General features: G+C 32.9%; 1 protein-coding gene across 2 annotated transcripts in view; it reads right to left on the bottom strand.

Moving 5' to 3' along the window:
- DPP10 (dipeptidyl peptidase like 10) overlaps window positions 1–22120 on the bottom strand; it is a 671116-nt gene that overhangs the window by 338477 nt on the left and 310519 nt on the right. For both annotated transcript variants that reach the window (XM_049773821.1, XM_049773822.1), the window contains exon 4: window positions 18124–18218. In XM_049773821.1, the coding sequence (XP_049629778.1) occupies window positions 18124–18218 (95 nt within the window). The remainder of the gene's footprint in view (window positions 1–18123; window positions 18219–22120) is intronic.

Raw genomic sequence — 22120 nt, 5'->3', positions numbered from 1 at the left:
CTAGCGGCTGTATTATATCTCCAGCGTCCTCAGTTTTCATGGTTTTGTTGGTTTAGGGGCACATATCTTTGTATCTCTGTGTATATGCAAAATTAATCTTATTTGAAAAATTAGAGAAAATGAATGAGCATTATCAAACACATAACATATAATTCTTCTAGTTATGGTATAAATATTTAAATCAGGACAATTTTATTATAGACATTTACTAGCAACACCACCTTCTCTTTCGTCAATAATTATCAATAACATATATAATTCTGCAGAGAGTATTAAAAGTGTTTCGCAGTAGCTTTAAAACTGTAATGAGGGGCCAGAGAGGTGGCGCAGACTGTAAGGCATCTGTCTTACATGCACTAGCCTACGACAGACTGTGGTTTGATTCCCTGGCATCCCATATGGTCCCCAAAGCCAGGAGCAACACCTGAGCATCACCAGGTGTGGCTCAAAAACAAAACAAAACAAAATACTGTAATGAATGTGTAACCCCAATAATTGTATATTCAAACAAATGAAAGTTAAAGAAGAAATTTTTCTGTGCATGAGTTGTATGTGCAAAATTTTCTTTGTACATCTTATCAAATTAAATAATAAAAATTAGTCAATACCAATTTGACAATATAATGATCCAACTAACAGTTATAAAATAACTTCAAATCAATATATTGATGAAGGGCTGTATGTTTTTGTCAACAACTATAGTTACAAAATAGATAACAGTATAAGAGAAAAAGCATAAAAATGACAATAAGCACAACTGATGGACTTGAGTTATAAATTAAAATGATCTGCAAAGTTTATATTAAAATTTATTTTAATAGAAATATAAGTGTTATTAATTTAATCTAATTATATTTCCAAAATAGTTGTCAAGTGTATATATGAATTTATTTATTTATTTCAAATAAATATTCCTAGATCATGGCAGGAACATTTTTATAGTCATTAATATTAAATAGAAGAAATAGCTCAGGCAAAAATTTATTTAAATTATGCTACAAGCTGGATAAAATATATAAAGTGTTACAATTAAGTACAATTAAGTATGTGCAAACATATGAAGGCACATGTTTTAGTTATATATTTTATAAAGGCCTAATATATAATTAAACAAATTGGTTGCAACAAATATAATTGAATATCTTCAAAAATGGATACTGAGTAAAACAAAGAAAAGCTCATACTATAACATGTAAAGGTATGTACCAGGTATCCAATAAACATAATAACATTGGACATGTTTTGTATATATATTGTACAGTTATTTTGTCAATAACTTAATTTGATGACTAAACAACTGAAATGTCTATTATATGACTAAATGATAAAGTTTTACATTATTTTTACTTTAATTAATTTTAAGATAATTTTAAATAAAATGTGTCTGGTGAGTTTCAAATTTAAGTTTTATAAATTATTTCCACATTATTAACATATACTTTATTAGTGTGTTCTTTAAATGGCAATGAGAGAAATTAAAATGATCAGAAATGTCATATTCACCAGGATATCTATGGAATGTTAATATTTTAAAGAATATTGCTATGCTAAATGTATAACATAAAGGATAAATGTGAAGACTTATAACTACAAAAATATAGCTACATATAAATCCCTGATGATTATTATTGTCATTATTATTGTTATGATGATGATGACGATGATGATAATGATCCACACCCAGTGGTGATCAGATTTTATGCTTGTCTTTGTGTTTAATTCCAATTCTGTCTCAAGGGACTGTGCTGGGGTGGAAGCTGCACTGGATGTATTCAAAGTAAACACTCCGCCCACTGTACTATCATTCTAGAAGTTATCAAATATTCCTAATACAGAGATCTTATAGTGTAAACTTGTTTTAGTGTTTCTTAGAAAGCAATGATAGATAATATGTATCTAAGAACAAGGAAATTATAAATTTCTATATCAATGAGAGCAAAATTTGCAATTTTTCTTACAATGGAAAATTGTTTCTTCTGAATATTTTTCGTTTAATATATATATATATATATATATATTGCCAATATACTTCCTGGATACAAAACTATGCATATATGTTTTATTCTGGATCATATGGTTTTATGGTTCTATATTTTGTTTAGACAAAAACCACTCATTTTATAATAATAAATATTTTAAGTTAGGCATTTATTCATAATCATTAATAATTACTTAATGACCAATTAAAATCTCTCATTATTCACATCTTCTTTAATGTTTGTTAAAATTAATGATATATAAAATGATTTTATTTTTATTATTATTTATTGATTAAACTAAATTTCAAGATTATTTTTCCTAATTCAAAGTATTTCTCAAAATTTAAATATGTAATTTTTTCTGAATACATAAGTAAACATGTTAAAAAAGAAATACACAACTTATAATTCAATCAAAGTAAGCTATTTAATCAGTCATCATTAAACCCCCAACATTCTGAACATTTATTTTGAAAGACATTTCTTAAAGCAGCACAAATAAAAGAGTACATATTAAGATAAGGAAAGATATTAAATTAATGTCAGACAATGCAAATGACAGAATGCAGGAGTTTATGAACAAATCTCCATATTCATAAATTACTTTTGATCACAGATTAGCAACTTAATGGCTGCTGAATTGCCAGTATTCAGTATTGTAAAAATTGTATTGCATATGAAAGGGTAGGAAAAAGGCAGGAAGTAAAAAGAGTAAGACAATCTTGTCAATTGTCTTCTAAACTAATTCTTTTTTCTCACTTTTTTATTTGACAAATTATTTAAATTAAAATGAAAATATACTAAATGAATGATTTTATTATAACAGGAAGTTCCCTATATTGTTACCAGCTAAGTAAAATTGAATATAGCACATAAGTTACATTTGAAGGCATAAAAAGAGATAAAAGTAAGTAATATAAATGAATTTAACTTAAAAAATAATTTGAGAAAATATATTTTTTCTTTATTTAAACATCTTGATTACAAATATGATTGTGATTAGGTTTCAGTCATGTAAAGAGCACCCCCTTCACCAGTGCAACATTACCACCACCAATGTCCCAAATCTCCCTTCATCCCACCCCACCCCCACCTGTACTCCAGACAAGCTTTCCAGTTCCCTCATTCAATCATACCACATGATTATGGTAGTTCTCTGGGTAGTTATTGCTGCACTCACCATTCTTTGTGGTGAGCTTCATGAAGTGAGCTGGAAGTTCCAGCCCTCTTTTCATTGTCTCTGAGGATTGTTGCAAAAATGACTTTAATTTTTCTTAAAAAACCATAGATGAGTGAGACTATTATATATATATAAATAATATCTGAATAGAATTGACAGATATCCTCTTAAGAAGTCACTGTCAGTTACAAATTTTACTTTTTGATTTATACCAAGAAATTCTTAAATACCGAAAAGTTAAAATACCAAGAAGTTAAACCATCTGTGGTAGAATAGTACCTTAAAGCATCTATCATTACTATTAACTTCTCTAAATAACACAAAAGATAGTCTTTAAAACTTTTATAAAATAATATAGAGAGCAACTTGGATCTGAATGAATTTTAAAAACGATTCAGGAAAATTAGGTCCATAGACATTACAAAAAATGCAAAACTTGGACTGTAACATATCCCTTACATTTTATAGAAAGGCTAATAAATAATAAAGGCTAGGTGTATTCATGTTTTTCACCAGAATATTGCCAGAAGAGCAAAGTAAATAAAATCTGTCCTAATCTACTTTCTTTTCCTGCTCTTGCTCATTATTGTCATACAAGGTGTGTCTTCAGCATTAGAAACATGATTGTAAACACATTTAATCTAATAAGTTTGTCCTTTTATGAGTTTTAACCTTGATTACTCCAATAATGTCTTTACTTGTCTTAGAGGCAGAATTGTTTTTCAGCCACACCAGTGACTCTTAGGGGTTACTCCTGGCTATGTGCTCAGAAATCGCTCTTAGCTTGGGCACCATATGGAACACCAGAACTGTGGTCCATCTTAGGCTAGCATACACAAGGCAGATGCCTTACAGCTTGCGCCACAGCTCTGGCCCCTAAAGGCACACTTTTTATTTGAATTTATTTTTCAACTTCAGCAGCAATCTTTATTTCGAAGGAAAAATATAAATTTAGCAATTTTAAAATTTCATTACCACAAACAGAAACTTCATGATCTAGTCCTACTTGTTTTCCAGGGTCAACTGGTTTCTCTTTCATTAAATTACTTTGGTCACTCTTATCTCCTTTCACAGTCATTAATGCCCAGCTGTATTCCCAAACTCTAGTCTTAAGTAAACAACTTCTCTTTACTAATTTCAATGCATTAGGTATATTTCAAAAATTGTCTTCAAAGTGGGTCAAGTGAATATATTAAAAACTCTGATTTTAATGCAGTTATTTCATTAAGCTTCTCTGTTTTATGTTTTGCCTTCATTTCATATCAGATATAGTAGTAAACCTCTCTCTCTTTTTTTTTTTTTTTTTTGGTTTTGGGTCACACCCGGCAGCGCTCAGGAGTCACTCCTGGATCTACGCTCAGAAATCGCTCCAGGCAGGCTCGGGGGACCATATGGGACACCGGGATTCGAGCCACCATCCTACATGAAAAGCAAACGCCTTACCGCTGTGCTATAACTCCGGCCCCAAAGTAAACCTCTTTCTTACATATTGACTCATGATAGAGAGCCAACTTCTGTTTCACAACATGATATCTTCAGATTCAATTATGTGTACATGATCATTTAAAAGTGCATGGTCTGGATAAGAACTGAGATTTGAAAGGATGTAAAATGATATGCATGACAACCCTTAGTCACAACACTGCAAACCACAATGCTTAAAAAAAGAAAAAAAGACCCCGCCAAAACAAAACAAAAATAAAAAAGAGGTCACAGTGGTATCACAGTTGTAGGGCATTTGCCTTGCATGCAGCTGACTCAGGACAGATACCTGGAGTTCCATATGGTTCCTGAGCCAAGAGACATTTCTGAGTACAGAGCCAGAAGTAACCCCTGAGAGCTACTGGGTCTGGCACAAACAAAACAAAACAAAAAAGAATAGAGAAAGAAAGATAAATGAGAAAAATGCCTATCATAGAGCCAGGGGATGAGGCTGACAGAAAAACTGAGGCTATTAATAGAGGAAAATGTGCACTGGTGAAGGTATGGGTGTTGAAACATTGTATGTCTCAAATTCAACCATGAACAACTTTGACTTTGCAACTGTATTTCACAGTGATTCAACTAAATTTATTAATTAAAAATAATCCTATGTGAATATGAATAAATAAAAAGTACATGGAACTCTAAGCACAGGCATGCCTAGAGACAAACGTGTCATATTTTGGTCTAACATCACCAAACGGGTCCTCACATCACCAGCATTCCCTTATTCCACATACGTAAGGTAGCCATCATCTATAGCGTTTAATGCACATGAAGTAATAGATTGATAGTAATGTGGTAAGGTATTTGTTTTGCATGTGACAATGTGGATTTGAAACCTGGCATCTAGGAAATGTGAACTCATGAGTTTAGGACTAGAATTAATTCCTGAGAATCAATGTGACATTAAGCACAACCAATGATTTGACTTGATCTCATCTGAACAATGATAAAGAAATATTGTGAACTTGGAGAGGGGGAGCATTTCTTGTAAGATTTAAAGACAGGAAATCATCTCAATGTAAACTAGATTATGTCAAAAATGTGATTAGAAATAAATGAAAGGAAATCTAAGTGATATGTAGCTGAATGAAAATTGTGAGAAAGAATGTGTGTGCAATGCAATAAAAGTTGTTTCTTCTTGCTGACATAGGCAGTACTTCTACAAAGAAAATATTTTTGAAAAATCATGAGTAATAACCATTGAGACACATTATACATAGTTGAATTTATCATTCATTATATGGTTGTTTTCCTTATTAGCTGGTGATAAAATGATATATAATAAAATGTATAAATACATTCATATATTTTTGTGTAGACAGTATGGTTATATTTTTTCAAATATCAATTTTTTAAGAAGCACATATCTAGACAACTGAAATCCTCAAAGATTTCCAGATATGAGGCTTAAATGCTAGAGCACAAACCTAACATATGCAGTTTTCTTTACTTTGACTTCATTGAAGAACTCTTTGTTGACCTTTTACATTTGTTTCTATAAAGTGAGAGGTAGTGATTTAAAAAAGAATAGAAAAAAGTAAAATAATGATGAAGGAAAAAAAAGAAAGATTTTTTTAAAAAAGAGAGTACAGTAGCAAGAACATTTTCAAAAATTATGTCTCTCCAATAAAATCATTAATACAATGGCAGAAGGTTTAGGAAACTTTTGCTGTTATCTGTCCACACAATTAGTGTGTACCTATAGGAATAACAGCATCAAACAAATGAAGTTGTCCAAAATTTAAAGCACTGTTAATGATACTGCAGCTTTTAGGGGCATTTCTCAGCTGCCAAGTTCTCAGAAGCAGGAAGATAATGGTGGGAGGGATGCCCACATTCACTTCAAAATGCCCTGGTGATATCAGCCCCCAAATGGCATACTGAAGTTTGATCTCTGAAAGGAATCATAGAGGGGTGATTAAGATATGGCTTTCAGGAAAATGGTGGTTCGGGGTGATGGAGGAAGCAGGTGTGGCTTCAGCTGGGCAGGGACTTGGCCCACCTTCTCAACCAGAGAAAGATTATTTTGTACTATGTGGCCAGTGAACCCATCATATTTCACAGCTTCATTTACATGTTATTTGAGAAAAAGAGTGAGTCTATAGAGCTGGTCTTGCTTAATTATGGTAACTTCATTTATTGCAAGTTTCTCTCCTATTCTTACAACAAAACAGCCCTATCTGAAACACTTGGAATTAGACTGGTAGCCTTCAAAAATTAATAGGAGTGTTTTCATATCACAACTAGGCATGAAACCCACAAAAATAATTATTTCATATGGTTTTCATATATACAGGGCTAAGAATTTAAGTAATTTAATATAGTTTTATACACATTAAATGAACTCATCTTCTAAGTACAATGAAAACTACCCTAAATGAAGTATAAATATATTCCCATTCTAGTCTCAAGAAGACCCCTACACATATCCAGAACATATTCTGAAATTCTTCGACATATTAAAACAATAATCTAGGGTTACTTTGGATAGGTGTGGGACACACCGGTGGTGCTCAGAGTTACTCCTGGCTCTGCATTTAGAAATAAATCCCAGCTGGTTCGGGGAACCATATGGGATGCTGGAAATTGAACTCAGAACAATATTCAATGCAAATGCCCTACCCATTGTGCAACCACTGTGGCCTGGAAGGATTTATTTTCTTAATTTCACCATTTATAAGAATTAACAAGACAAAAAATTTGTAGAAAGATTATGAAAAGCAAAATTATTCATCACATGTAAGTAGATGAATGTAAAGTAGACCTTTACTTTCTTAAAGTGGAATATTTGGTTCTTTATAGAGTTCAGAATTCTGATTCTATAGAAAATTTAAATCCCAAACAATCATAATGCATTGCAATAAATCTTCCTATTTATCAGCCATACCCTTTTATCTTATTACAACCATCATCTTATGTATACCTCAGATCTTTGAAATATATTAAAACTAAAATGATTTTATTGTATATATTAAAGTTGATTATATCACACATGATTAAAAAATGTAGTTCAAATGATTACCAAGTTATAGTTTTTAAAATGTAATACTAATGTCACTTTCATTGATATTAAACTGTGCGGAATACATTATTGTTAGGTAATTTTGATTTATATTCAAGAAAATTTCTTTAGGAAAATTAAAGATGATAACATAGCTGTTGATTTCAATATAGTAACAATTAACACTACTGAGGATAAAATGGCTATAGAAGCTCTCCTTCTATAGCCGATGAGTTGGGCCCCTTGGTGGAGCTCGAAGGTACCCTAGGCTTTCCCCCATTATCCATTCAGCTCCTTAGGGAGGGTCTGGGTGGGTCCCTGAACTTCTGGCCTCCCAGTTTCTTGAAGGATCTCTCCTTCCTGGGAGCCGGGAGTCTAGCAAGAGGGGGTTTGGCAGGCCACCGCCATGCCGGAGGCCTTCCTAACCAGGCCTAGTGGGGGTGCGGGACTTGGGTAACCCCAGCACCCCTCTACCACCTTGCTCCAGATCTCCAGGGCTTCCTCGGGCCACATGCCTGGGCAAGCTGGTGAGTTGGGCCCCTTGGTGTAGCTCGAAGGTACCCTAGGCTTTCCCCCATTATCCATTCAGCTCCTTAGGGAGGGTCTGGGTGGGGCCCTGAACTTCTGGCCTCCCAGCTTCTTGAAGTCACTGGTAATCTCTGTCCAGTCTATATTTTCCAAATCGCGCAGGGGCTATCGCCCCCGCGTACACAAGAAACATTAATAATACTCACTATCATTGAATTATTTTTTTATATATGCAGAATGTCCATTTTGTACTCTGCCCTTTTGCATACCCCTTCATAAGATCATATTTCTCTTTAACTTCCTTAACTCCTAACATCATTATTCCTCATTTACCCTTTCTAACTTAAGTACTGTAGAGCCCTAAATCACAGATCAAAGTGGTTCCCTGGTGTTAACACCTACCCAACTATTTTAAAAGGCATAAAAAGGACACTTATGTCTCTTCAACATTTTATGGGTGTTTTTTTTGATGGCTATAACTTTTGCTGAATATTTTCTTATACAGTGATGATCCCCCCCTTCATGTTTTTATCTTCTCTTTGTGAACTGCTCAATATGAAATTTGGTGTGAGGGCCCGGAGAGATAGCACAGCGGCCTTTGCCTTGCAAGCAGCCGATCCAGGACCAAAGGTGGTTGGTTTGAATCTCGGTGTCCCATATGGTCCCCCGTGCCTGCCAGGAGCTATTTCTGAGCAGACAGCCAGGAGTAACCCCTGAGCACCGCCAGGTGTGACCCAAAAACCAAAAAAAAAAAAAAAGCAATTTGGTGTGAAAGAATCCCTCAGTTTAATGCTTATGTTTGAACCAAGTCATGGCTATTGTTGGAAATGTTCTTACGCCCCCATATATCTGATAGCACCACGTGGCTTTATTTCTTGTTTGCTTAGGCACACTAAATGGGAAAATACTATACATACCAATAAGTTCTTATCTAATAGATATGAGAACACACAAATCTTGTAGTGCAATGAGACCTTACACCCTGAACATTGACATAAAGACCTGGCACAGGCCTCAGATAAATGGGCATTCTCCATTCACCCCTGATCTAGAGAAGACATCTACAAATCATCCAAGGTTGTATATAACATCACCTGGAGGCATTCCTCTACCAGGGAAGACCCTACAGCTGCTCTGACATCGATCTACTCAAAAAAGACTTCCCTTAACACTAAGAAGACTTAACAAAAACAATGACCTGCTTACTGGACAGGGCTCACTGTATTGCCCCTTAATTGTGAGGTTTGTCTATAACATCACCTGGAAGCAATCCTCTACCACGGAAGACCCTACCACTGCTCAGACATCGTCCTGCTGAAAAGAGACTTCCCTTAACAATGAGAAGAATTAACAATGACCTGCTTACATGACAGGGCTTCCTGCATTGCCCTTTTATGGTGAGGTGAAACGAGAAGACACATCATGACTTCAGTTTAGGATATGCAGATTCCAGAATCTTTAATACAGAAACATGATACCAACAACAGAGACTGTGTGAAAAGTGTGTTGGCACCATGGACAATGTCTTGGATCGGACGATAACTTGCCTGAAGCCTAGAGTTGGTCTTATGCCAGGAAACTTCAGGGGTAGAATCTCTTTGTATTTAGGCCAAGGTTATTCCTTTCCATGCCTCTCATATTTTGGTGGGCCTATGCAAACAACAATTGCCACTCTAACACCGTTTTTACTGTGCTACTTTGACTCTAATCCTTAAAATGCACCCACTTAAAATTTGAGATTAAATGCACCCACTTAAAATTTGAGGTTAACTTAAGCTAATATGCATGTACATGGAAATGTAAAAAATACTATGCCTCTAATGTTTAAGGAGTTACATAAGTTTTATGGCTTTAGATTGCCTTGTGTGCTGTTAAGAAATATTAGAATGTGCTACAATCTGGGTACTTGAGGGACAAAGTAATTGTACATGGATTCTGTTTTATTTATCTTAACGTTCTTTGGCTGAAAGTTCAAAGTTAAGGTATCAACAAGGGGACTTCTTCTGAGAATTATGTTATGGCTGATTGTCCTTCCACTGTAACTTTACCTTGTCCTTTTTCTTTGCATCTTTTGTTCTCATAATTCAAAATAAAAAATTAAAAAAATGGCTATAGAAGTTAAGACATTTTGTTCTATTAAAGTGGTCAGTAGCATTTACTTTCTACGTTATTCACAGTGGCAATTTAGGGTGAAACAATCTATATGTTCTATTTTAGAGCCTTTCTCACCAAGGGAAACTATATGAATTGTATGAAAGCATACACTAATCATGTCATACTGAACAAACATAAGAAACAAAAGTATTTCTTCTAAACTTGTATTTTATTTCTTGTTTAGGGGGCCATACCCAGTTGTTCAGGGCTTACTTCAATCTATTGCAATCAATATGCTTAGGAATCATATTATGTGTCAGGAATCTAACTACACTGGGTCAGTTGTGTGCAAGGCAAGTCTTCTACACATTGTACTAATGGAATCTCTTCACATTTGAAAGCAAAGTTTTTCCTGAATTTATTCTAGAATAAATATTAAAATTTCTTGTTTTGAGGACTATTATATTAAAATATATTGAAATTCATTTAATATCCATGCAACTATTGAAACATTGAGACAAGCTATATAGTTATATTTCAAAATAAGTATAAAGTATTTCAACCCTTGCTGGAAAACATGCTAAATCATTAATATTTTCAATATTTAGAGAGATAATACCTATAGTGCTAGATCATGCTTTGAAATTAAAATATTTTAAAGAGACTAGCTAAAATAGAAATAATCAATGTAAATTACTTATGTGTAAAAATACCTAATTCTCAAGTTGAATAATAAAAACTGAAAGAAACATAAATATATTTTAAAACAGAAAGTGGTTAACACAAATGGAAAAAGGGAAGGCATGATGAACATGATTTTACTAGTCTGAGACCATATTGACTCTTAGATATGGTCTTGAAAAGAAAACCTTTTTTTCTTCAAGGCCAGTGAAGTTTACAAGTCAAGTGATTAAGATCAAGTGACTTATAGCAACTTACCTGAAGAAAAATATCCTAATCACAATTATTTTCCCAAATAGAACAAAGCTGTCACATTTGTAGTCTATAAAATTTTGAAAGACACAAAGGAGAGTTTTATTTTATTTCAAATGATCCCACTAATGCAAACTAGTTTTCTTTGTATCATTGTCCAAAAATAAAATAATACTGTAAGAACAAATATAATAGACTCACAAGCAATTACCCATTGAAGAGCTATTGGTTTGATTTTACCTGAAGAAACCACTGTCAATTATGACATCATCTTTACTTAATTCTTTGCTTATGTAATTATTTCATGTGAACAATCACCTTGTTAATGGTAGCATGTTAGTGGTTTCTCTAACTTTTTGCCACTAAGTTCCCATGGAATATTAATATGGTATACTCGTAATAATCAAAATCAACTCAAGTTGTCCAATGTTAACTTGGTTTAAAATAATTGTGTTTAAGAAATTAGCTAGACCATCATCATACAGTAACACAAACAGTTCATCATACACTAACATAGACAGCTGCTCAATCCAACTAACTTCATTGAAAACATGATGTGTTATGAATCACATCTAGTTTACCAATATATAGTCCTAAGACTTGATGGCTTCAAACATAAAGTAAATAAATTAAAAAACATCCTGTAATTACATAATGTGATTTGGACAATTAAGATTTTCTGGTAATATTGCATTATTTTACATTATAACAGGCAAGACTTTCTTAACTTTTCTATATGCCTCATATTTATTTATGGTTTTGGGACAACACTATACAGTGCTCAGGGATTACTCCTTGCTCTGATCTCAGAAATCATTCTTGAGAACTGTATACATTGTGGGATTTGATCAAGCACCCACTGCATACAAGGCAAAGCCTTACCCCCTGTACTGTTATTCCAGCCCAAAACAGGTGAAGTTCTAAATGTGCTAATCAATGTACTTTTATTTGTTATTATTTTTTTACTTGTAATTTTTCTCAAAGTCAGGTAGTTCTTCAAAACATGAATAAAATTAAATTCAAGTTTCTATAGTGGTTAAAAAGTTAGCTCTAGGGCCCGGAGAGATAGCACAGCAGCGTTTGCCTTGCATGCAGCCGATCCATGACCAAAGGTGGTTGGTTCGAATCCCGGTGTCCCATATGGTCCCCCGTGCCTGCCAGGAGCTATTTCTGAGCAGACAGCCAGGAGTAACCCCTGAGCAATGCCAGGTGTGGCCCAAAAAACAAAACAAACAAACAAAAAAAAGTTAGCTCTAGGAGCCGGAGCAATAGAGCAGTGGTAGGGTGTTTGCCTTGCACACAGCTGGCCCAAGATGGATCTCAGTTTGATCCCTGTCATCCCATATGGTCCCCAAACCAGGAATGATTTCTTAGTACATAACCAGGAGTAACAATGAGTGTCACCAATTGTGGAACCCCCCCCCCCAAAAAAAACCCTGAAAAACAAATTAGCTCTACTCGATTCAAAAACATATATTAAAAATAGGTGCAGGGGCCAAAGTGATAGCACAGAGGTAGGGCAATTGCTTTGTACTTGGCTGACCTAAGATGGACCTGGGTTTGATCCCTGGCGTCCCATATGTTCCCCTGAGTATAGTAGGAGTAACCTATGAGCATCATTGGGTGTGCCCCACAAAATAAAAAACAAACAAACAAAAAAGCAGGTGCAATGACAGATTTAAAAAAATGAAAGTGCAAGACAGAAACAAACAAGTACAGTAGGTATGGTGTTAGACATTACATTCATAAAGCACCCCCTATGGTCCTTTAAACATGAACTAGAGTAATACATGAGTGCAGAACCAGGAATAAGACCTCAAATGTCCTCAATATTTTATTTTAATGAGCAGTATAATGATGCCCAAAGATTTTCTGCAGTGTTTTTGGATGCCTAAGGTATATTCCCGGGTGCTATTTGATATCTCATATGGAAGTACAATTTCTAGTTTTTTGTGGAATCTCCATATTATTTTCCAAAAAATTTGGCTCAGTCTACATTTTTACCAAGAATGAATGAGAGGCTATTTCTTTATGGATTTATCCCAGAATTAGCTGTTATTATTCTTTTTGATATATGCTATTCTCTGTGGTGTGACATTTTATTGTTCTTTTGATTTACATCTCCTTGATGATTAATGACTTGGAGTATTTTTTTCATGTGCCTTTTGGATAGCTGCATTTCTACTATGAGAAAATTTCTGCTCATTTCCTCTCCCTATATATTGATGTGGTTAGATGTTTTTATCTTCTTAAATTCTATCAGTGTTTTATATATCCTAAATATTAAGCCATTAACAGTAGTGCACTTATTGCATATTTTCTCTCAATTCATAGGTTGTCTTTGTATTCTTGTCACACAGCATTTCCTTTGAGTTGCAGAAGATTCTTAGTTTAACCAAGTTCCATTTGCTTATTCTGTTTCCATATGCCTGATGAGTGATTTTTCATCCTTGAAGATGACTTTGGTTGCAATGGTATAAAAATTTATGTCTATATTTTCCTCAATGTATCTTATGGTTTCAGGTCTAATATCAAGGTCTCTAATCCATCATGATTTGACTTTTGTGTATGGCATTAAAAGAGGACTGAGTTTATTTTTTGACATATAGATGGCCAGTTATTCCAAAAGCATTTTGAAGAGGCTTTTCTTGTTCTGCTTCATATTTTCTGACCTTTCTCAAATTTTAATTGGTCATATACCTGGGGATTTACTTTATTATATTAAAATCTATTTCATGATCCAAGGGCTGTCTTTATTTCAACACCATGCTGTTTTAATTTCTACTCTTCCATAGTATAGTTTGTGGTTGAAGAAAGTGATGCCCCCCAACTTCTTCCAAGGAATTGGCTTAGATAGTTATGGAGATATTTATATTATTCTACATAAAATTTAGTAGTATATGATATATTTCTTAGAAATATGTCAGGGATAACTTGTAGTTATTACAATAAATATATGAAATGCTTTTATAAATATTTCCATTTTAATGATGTTAATCTTCCCAATTCATGAGCAGGGGGTGCTTTTTTCTATTTTCTTTATCCAATTTTATTTCTGAAAGTAGTGTTTTGTAATTTCTATTGTGTTTAGAATTTTTGTCATTAATGACTACTTGATTTTCTCAAATGCATCCTCTGTATCTATTGATATGATCATATAATATTATTTTTCTTTTATTAATTTGTTTATTATATTACATTACTTGTATATATTAAACCATATTTTCATTTCCTTTCACCTCTTTAGATAATTTGATTTTGGATACTTTATTTTCTGAGACACAATTGTGAATGGAAAATTTTTATCTCTTTCCTCTCTTTGGTTATTTGTGTATAAAAAAGCCATAAATTTTTTTCTTATTAATCTTGTAGCCTGCCACTTTACTATAAAAATCTATTGTTTATAGAAGCATTTTCAAAGGTTTATGAAAATCTTAGAAATGCTTTTTTTAAAAAAATGATGAATACTTTAATCTGTCTGCCAAAAAGGCCATACACTGGTCAGCCACGACCATTTCCAGAAGGAGATGAGCCCCACCAATGATCATAAGGAAGCTTATATAGGGAAAAAATATAGTGAAGTTCCAGCTTTCTGATGATCTTTAAAATGATTGACTATTGCATTCCCCTGATTCAATGTTAATATGTACCTAAAATACTACTCTAAAATATATGTAAGCCAATATGATCAAAATAAAAAAATAAATAAATAAAAAAACTTAAAAAAAAAAAAAAAGAAATTAGAGAGTCCAAAAAAAGTTTGACTATTGTCTAAGGGTACCTTTCCACTGTTCCCTTGTACTTCCCTGATGTGCTACCTGCTATAAACAGGTAGCTTGGGGTGGTGATTATGGAAATAGGCTTGTGAAGACCTACACTATGTCTTCTTACAAAATGGTGTCTCACCCTGCTCAGAACCTGAGAAGAAGACTGCCATGTGGACTTTAAAAAAATTGCCATCCCTCCTTGTTCAGAACCCATGTGCCAACATTCCCTCTTCTTCTTGTGGTCCTAGATCAAATCTTTGACTCTTCCTGAGGTTCCTCATCCTTGTCCCTACTTGTGGATATTGGGTCCTTAGTACAAGCAAATTTATCAGAGAGGTGTTGGATACTGAATGACTGAAGCTCAATAATGAACAAATCTGTAACTGTATTTTATGGTGCTTCAATTTTAAAAAGTATGCCACATTATAATTTATTTATATGTATATTCTAGTTATTTTTTAATGAACTACTTAGAATGGACTATAAATAAGCATTATACCATCAAGTGTTTAACCCACATTTTCCTCATGACCATTGTGCTGTCATATATGACTTTTTTTAACTTATGCTATTTATAGTAAAAATTAAACATTTTAGAGTTTTCAATATTAAAGATTGATAATTTTCATTCATTTTTATATTACATATAATACACTAGCTCAATTATTTTAACCATAATAATGTTAAATCGCATGATTTTGCAGGTGTATAATTATTGCCTCATTTTCAAAGGTTATTTTATAGAAATATTTGTGTTTAATATTATTGTAAGCCAAAACTATTGGTGATAAGAGAGTACAGCTAACACTCAATGGAACATTTTTCTCATTAAGACACTGTGAATGAGATTTTGTTTGAAATAGTTCTGGCTTAAATAAGTAATACTCCCAAACACTTCAAATAATAAAAGTATTTTTGCATTAAATTATTTTTATAAGTCCTCTCCAAAAATGTGTTATTAATTTAAAATTAATGCTTTAAGACAATTATAGAAATATTGGGACTGGTGCGGTAGCGCTAGAGGTAAGGTGTCTGCCTTGCGAGCGCTAGCCTAGGTCGGACCTTGGTTTGATCCCCCAGGGTCCCATTTGGTCCCCCAAGCCAAGAGTGACTTCTGAGTGCATAGCCAGGAATAACCCGAGTGTCACCAGGTGTGGCCCAAAAACCAAAAAAAAAAATTATTTATTTTATTTCGACAGTGCCGACAATCAGACTTATTATTACTTAGAGTTTGCTAACCTTGACTATCTAGTTAAAACAAACAGTAATAGCATTTTAAGAGTACTTGAACATTGACTAACAAGTGATACTATTCAAAATTTTGAAAATAATTTGGAGAGTACTTGAACATTGACTAACAGTGATACAATTCAAAATTTTAAAAATAATTTGGCAGTCACAGTTTAACATACTCTTACTAAACAAGAGGCTATTCTGTTGTAATATTTTTAAATTATGTTTATTATGTTTATTTTGCAATTCCTTTATCATAAATCAATTATGGTGTTCTCATAAAAATTTTTATTCTAATAAAACATATTGATGAGTCTAATGCTGAAATTTAAATAAAATTATAATGTCCTGATAAATCAATTTAGACTAAGCCTAAAATACAATTTTAAGACACAACTTTATTTCATAATTGGAGTTCTGTGAAAAGTTTAAATACCTTCCTTTGGAATCATGTAGAATAAGGGTTATTTATACTTTTGTTTATGTTTTGCATAACTTGCTGTAAATATATGCCATACCATAATCTCTTATTAATCTCTAGTCTATTAAATTTTTACTCCACTAGGACTTGAAACCTGCTTAATTATCTGTGTTGTTAGCAAAAATAATTCTTTAGGGGGCTTATGAATCTTAAAAGATCAGCAAATTAGAATAGTTGCTAAATATGTCTCAGTGGTAATTAGAAGCCATGGTCAATGCAGAAGAAAATAGTAATATAATTCAAGAAGATTTAAAACTATTAAAAACAGAAACACCAAGATAAAATGGCATTAATAGGCACTGAGAGAAAACTTCTGAGATGAGACAGAGATGATATGAAATACAAAACAACATCTTAGAATATGAAATAATGAAATCTTTTTTCTGTTTATTTTTGGTAAAATAAGAGAGGAAAGAAAGAAAGAAAGAAAGAAAGAAAGAAAGAAAGAAAGAAAGAAAGAAAGAAAGAAAGGAAGGAAGGAAGGAAGGAAGGAAGGAAGGAAGGAAGGAAGGAAGGAAGGAAGGAAGGAAGGAAGGAAGGAAGGAAGGAAGGAAGGAAGGAAGAGAGAGAGAGAGAGAGAGAAAGAAAGAAAGAAAGAAAGAAAGAAAGAAAGAAAGAAAGAAAGAAAGAAAGAAAGAAAGAAAGAAAGAAAGAAAGAAAGAAAGAAAGAAAGAAAGAAGAAAGAAAGAAAGAAAGAAAGAAAGAAAGAAAGAAAGAAAGAAAGAAAGAAAGAAAGAAAGAAAGAAAGAAAGAAAGAAAGAAAGAAAGAAAGAAAGAAAGAAAGAAAGAAAGAAAGAAAAAGAAAGAAAGAAAGAAAGAAAGAAAGAAAGAAAGAAGAAAGGAAGGAGGAAAGAAAGAAGAAAGGAAGGAGGAAAGAAAGAAAAGAGTAAAGAAGGAAGGAAGAAAAATGGAAGGAAGAAAAAAAGATTCTACATACATGATGCCTAGATATTGATTTTTTAATACCACACACATGTCGAGCACCTAGATTCTGGTGTTTATGTCTCTGATGCTGTAGAGAGTACACAAATTCTGAGGCAGTCAGTGTACACTAAGGCTAAAAGTAAATATGTAACCCCTAATGAGCACAATTCTATTGCAAGCTCTAAAACCCAGTATATAGAACCTTTGGTTATGACAATAACAGCAGCAAAAACAAAAAAAGATGATGGTGATTGAAGGAAGTATGATTAACCTTACACAAAGAATATTGGAGGAAATACTCATTTTATGAAGACATACATTGGCCTTCTATAATGGATAAATGAGAAAGAAAAAATATATTCAAGTGGTATTTATCCATCTATAGATGCAGTGCTTTAAATTGCATCCATGACTTTTCACCAAAGTGCTTTTGAAATGGTGAAGTGACAGAATTTATACTTAGGAACATCCTAAACAATCAAAATGCAAATAGTAATTAATTATTCATTACTTACAAAGGTTGTGTTTTCCAATAATAATGTGGTGGCATTTGTTTCTATATTCAGTTTAATGACATGTCCATTCTCGCTTTTATACACCACATCTGTATCTGAAATTACAAAGATATTAAGAATTGACAAACACATTGTCTAGGTAATATAGTAACTTTAGAGGGGAAAATGTGCATAGCATGTGGACACATTAGAATAATCATTTTTAGCCCTTTGTAATCTGAGCAGATTTCTGCACTTGGCTCACATAATTCTCCTCAGTGATCAGGAAGTCTGACTAGCACTTGGTCTATTATACAATAAAAATAGGGTTAGTGAAAAGGCCATCCAGATTCCTGTTTAACAAATACAAGTTAATTAAAGTAATGGGCAATCTGGTGCCCATCTGAAATGAAAAGAAAGGGGAAAAAAAGGATAACATCAGTTTGCAGATTAAACTAATACTGATTTACAAAGTACTAACATTTATAAAAAGGGCTTCAACTAGTGCAAACCATGCCATTATAAATCTGCTTTTATGACACCAACTTCACACAAACTTTCACTCTATCCAACTTACTTATATCCCACTAGATCTCTTTATTTTGGGCAAAAAAAATTCCTATACTACTGGTAGGCTAAAGATAAAATGTACATGACAATAGATTAAAAATAGTCTGTACCATTATATATATTCATACATATGAGCTTATAATCATTTAAATATTTATATTATAATCATTTAAATCCCTTTAAATAAATATATAATAGATTAATGAAAATATACAGACCAAAAAATCTATATTGATAAACTAAAATATTTTAATCTTTCTAGTTTCTCTCAATTCTTAGAATTTTCATGACATCACTTTCCTAATTTCTGTCTATATTGATAATATTAAAAGGACTAGAAACACTATTCAGAATTATGATAGGTAAAATCTCAGAACTTGAATGTTTTTATTTCAGTAATAATAAGCAAGTACTTAATCATCCATTATTTATAACAGAGACTATATTTCTACCTGTATCTAGTCTTTCAGTATAATAATAATACTAAATATCATTTTATTTTAGAATAAAGCTGCAATATTAGCAAACTAATGATGAATTTCCCATTAGAATTACACATGGAACATAATAAAGCCCATTATTCTTGGCCCAACATATACAGGGACACTGACATGTTGAATATTGTCTTTAGATAGTAAATAGCAAACACAGTTTTATGAAAGTAGTTGAAGAATCCTTTTTTGTGAATCTAACTGTATTGTTTAAAACATTGATCTGGGGCCAAAGCAATAGCACAGTGGTAGGGTGTTTGCCTTGCACACAACCGATGTAAGACAGAACTTGGTTCGATTCCCTGGCTTCACATATGGTCCCCTGAGCCAGGAGGGATTTCTGAGCACATAGCCAGGAGTAACCCTTGAGCGTAACAATAGGGTGAGGCCCAAAGAGCAAAACAAAACAAAACTAAACTAAACCCCAATAAAATAAAACAAAATAAAATAAAACATTCTTCTATATATTTAATTTTATTTTTATTTATAGATTTATTTTGTTTTAGGGCCATGCCTAGAGATGCTCAGGACTTAATCCTGGCACATACATTCAGGAATCTAGAAAATTCCAGAAACCACATAGAATGCTAAAGATACAAACTGGTGAGCAGTGTGCAAGACAAGCACCCTACCCAATTATCCTGGACTTTTTGTGATATGTAAAATAAGTTATTGATTCACCTTTAAATTCTTACATGCATGAAAGGCTTTTGCTGTTTTAACATTAATTGTAATGTTAATGCAGAACAGTACTATGTACATAATATATGGAGCTTTCTTTGCAACATGGAGATAATATAGCAGAATGCCACTTGTAGAATATTGTTTTTCTAGGGGTTGTGGTCTGTTCATAGGGATAAAGAAAAGAATTTTTAGAAATGTCAGTTTATGAGATTTTTTTTACTGATTAAATAAAACAGCATAATTCCTGCCCCATAGCCTTTTAGTGAGAAAAAAAGTTAGCAGATGATAATTTGGATAAAGAAAAAGAAGTTATCACTTCCTATAGAACATAGTATAAGAAAACAAAGGTATTTTTTTAAGAATATAGGGGCTAATTGTGATACTAATTTTTAAAATACAATTAAAAATTATGTAAGAATATTTAAATTCCATTTTTATGTTTAAATACCATTAAATCTGCATTAGTACACACTTTAAAGGACCTCTCAGTCATTGCTCAGGTGTTCTGGTGGGACTATCCACCTATTTTTGGTCACATGGGCAAATCCTTCAATGCAAGGTCTGAAGATTGATGCCATTGGGCCCTGTAGTATGAGGATTATTCTATCATTCGGGCAGTGCTCAAGGACCTACAGTACCACTTTTGGCAATATTCAAGGTTCTGCAGAATTTAATGCAGCAATGCTTAGGATATTTATATGTCACTGCTAATCAAACCCAAGTTAGACACAAACCAAAATCACTTTGTAATTTCTCAGGCACCACACTGCAAAATTTAATATTCAATCCTTAATATTCCATTAATAGGATAAACTTAATTTTTAACCCATGACATGCTCTAGCTTAATACTTCATAAAGATTTCTGTATAAATTATTTCTGAAACAATTGACATATGCCTATTTTTTCATTATTAAATTTGCTCTTTAAGTTGTATATTTTGTGTGAATTTAACATTTGATTTATAATCACTTGTGGAACCTCCCTCTTTTGAAACTTCTATTATTGAATTAATAAATTACTTTCTGGAAATATATTTCAAAGCTGTCACTTCATATATTGTTTAATATTGGGTAATGAAATGTGAGTGAATCAGATCAATGAGAAAAGTGCATTAACACAGAAAGATTAAGGAGGTATAGTTGAAACATTCTTAAAACACAGTATTATACATGTCTACATAGTTCTTTGATTAAATGAGCTTTCTTCCTTTGCTTTTAAAATTAAAAAATATATGATAAAATAGAATCACTGTCTGTCATCTACATCCCGAGAACTAAAAATGTACTTTTAAGTGTCTTTCCCCATAAATTATCAAAAATGACTTCTGTAAAATTCCTTTCTCTTTAATGAGTCTGCTAAAGGAGTGGGCAGGATATCGAAGTGAAGATCTTCAAGAAAATTTAAGTTTATTTTACTCTTTCATCAAAGCAATGCAGCGGGAGTGGAAGGACAGATCACCAGATGCACTTGTAAATCCAATTGAACACTTTAAAACCTCACCAATCAAAAGGGTATCAAATCAAAATAGATGATGGAATGACTGGGTGAGTTTAAATAAATACCCCAGATAGGAGCTCTCTCTCTCTATATATATATTTATTTCTCTATATCTTTTTGTCTATCTGTATCTGTCTCTCTGTCTGTCTGTCTGTTTCTCCTTGCCATCTCACATTTGCCCACACAAATGGCAGGGTTTTACCCCTACACTGAAGGCAGGACATCAGGTATCTCTCCTCTCTCTCTCTTCTACCTCTCTCTCACACATAAACACTCATTCACACAAACAAACACATACACACAGGTCAATGCCAGAAGTTAAAGAACTTTTACACTAATAAAAGTGTTTAGAAAAGAGGTTCCTATCACAGATCAGATGGCAATTTGCAACTGAAATTGAGCTGTGGTCTTTATTTCCACCCTATTCTTGGATAAAGAGGTAAACAAGTATAGTTATACAATTTCATTATTATGCTTAAGAAATATGAGAAGTAAGAATGAAAGAAATAACTGTTTAAGAGAGAACAAGGGCTAATCATATGTGAAAAAATCAGAGATTGCCTTAGTGGAGTATGTTATATATAATCTCACCTACTTTTCTTGACCAGGAGATCTGAACATGTGTTAAAATGTGTATCTGGTCTTGAGCAATAGGTTCTATGCGTAACGAGTATCCTGCATGTAGTGGACCTGTTTAAATCCTGGCACCCTATTTGGTCCACCAATACCAACCAGGTACAAACTCAGAAAGAGCCCAGAATATGGAGGAAACTC

This window comes from Suncus etruscus, chromosome 5 (assembly GCF_024139225.1).
Source record: "Suncus etruscus isolate mSunEtr1 chromosome 5, mSunEtr1.pri.cur, whole genome shotgun sequence".
Taxonomy (NCBI): Eukaryota; Metazoa; Chordata; class Mammalia; order Eulipotyphla; family Soricidae; genus Suncus; species Suncus etruscus.
The sequence above is the reverse complement of the archived record's forward strand: the minus strand, read 5'-3'. Positions and strand labels throughout refer to the sequence as shown.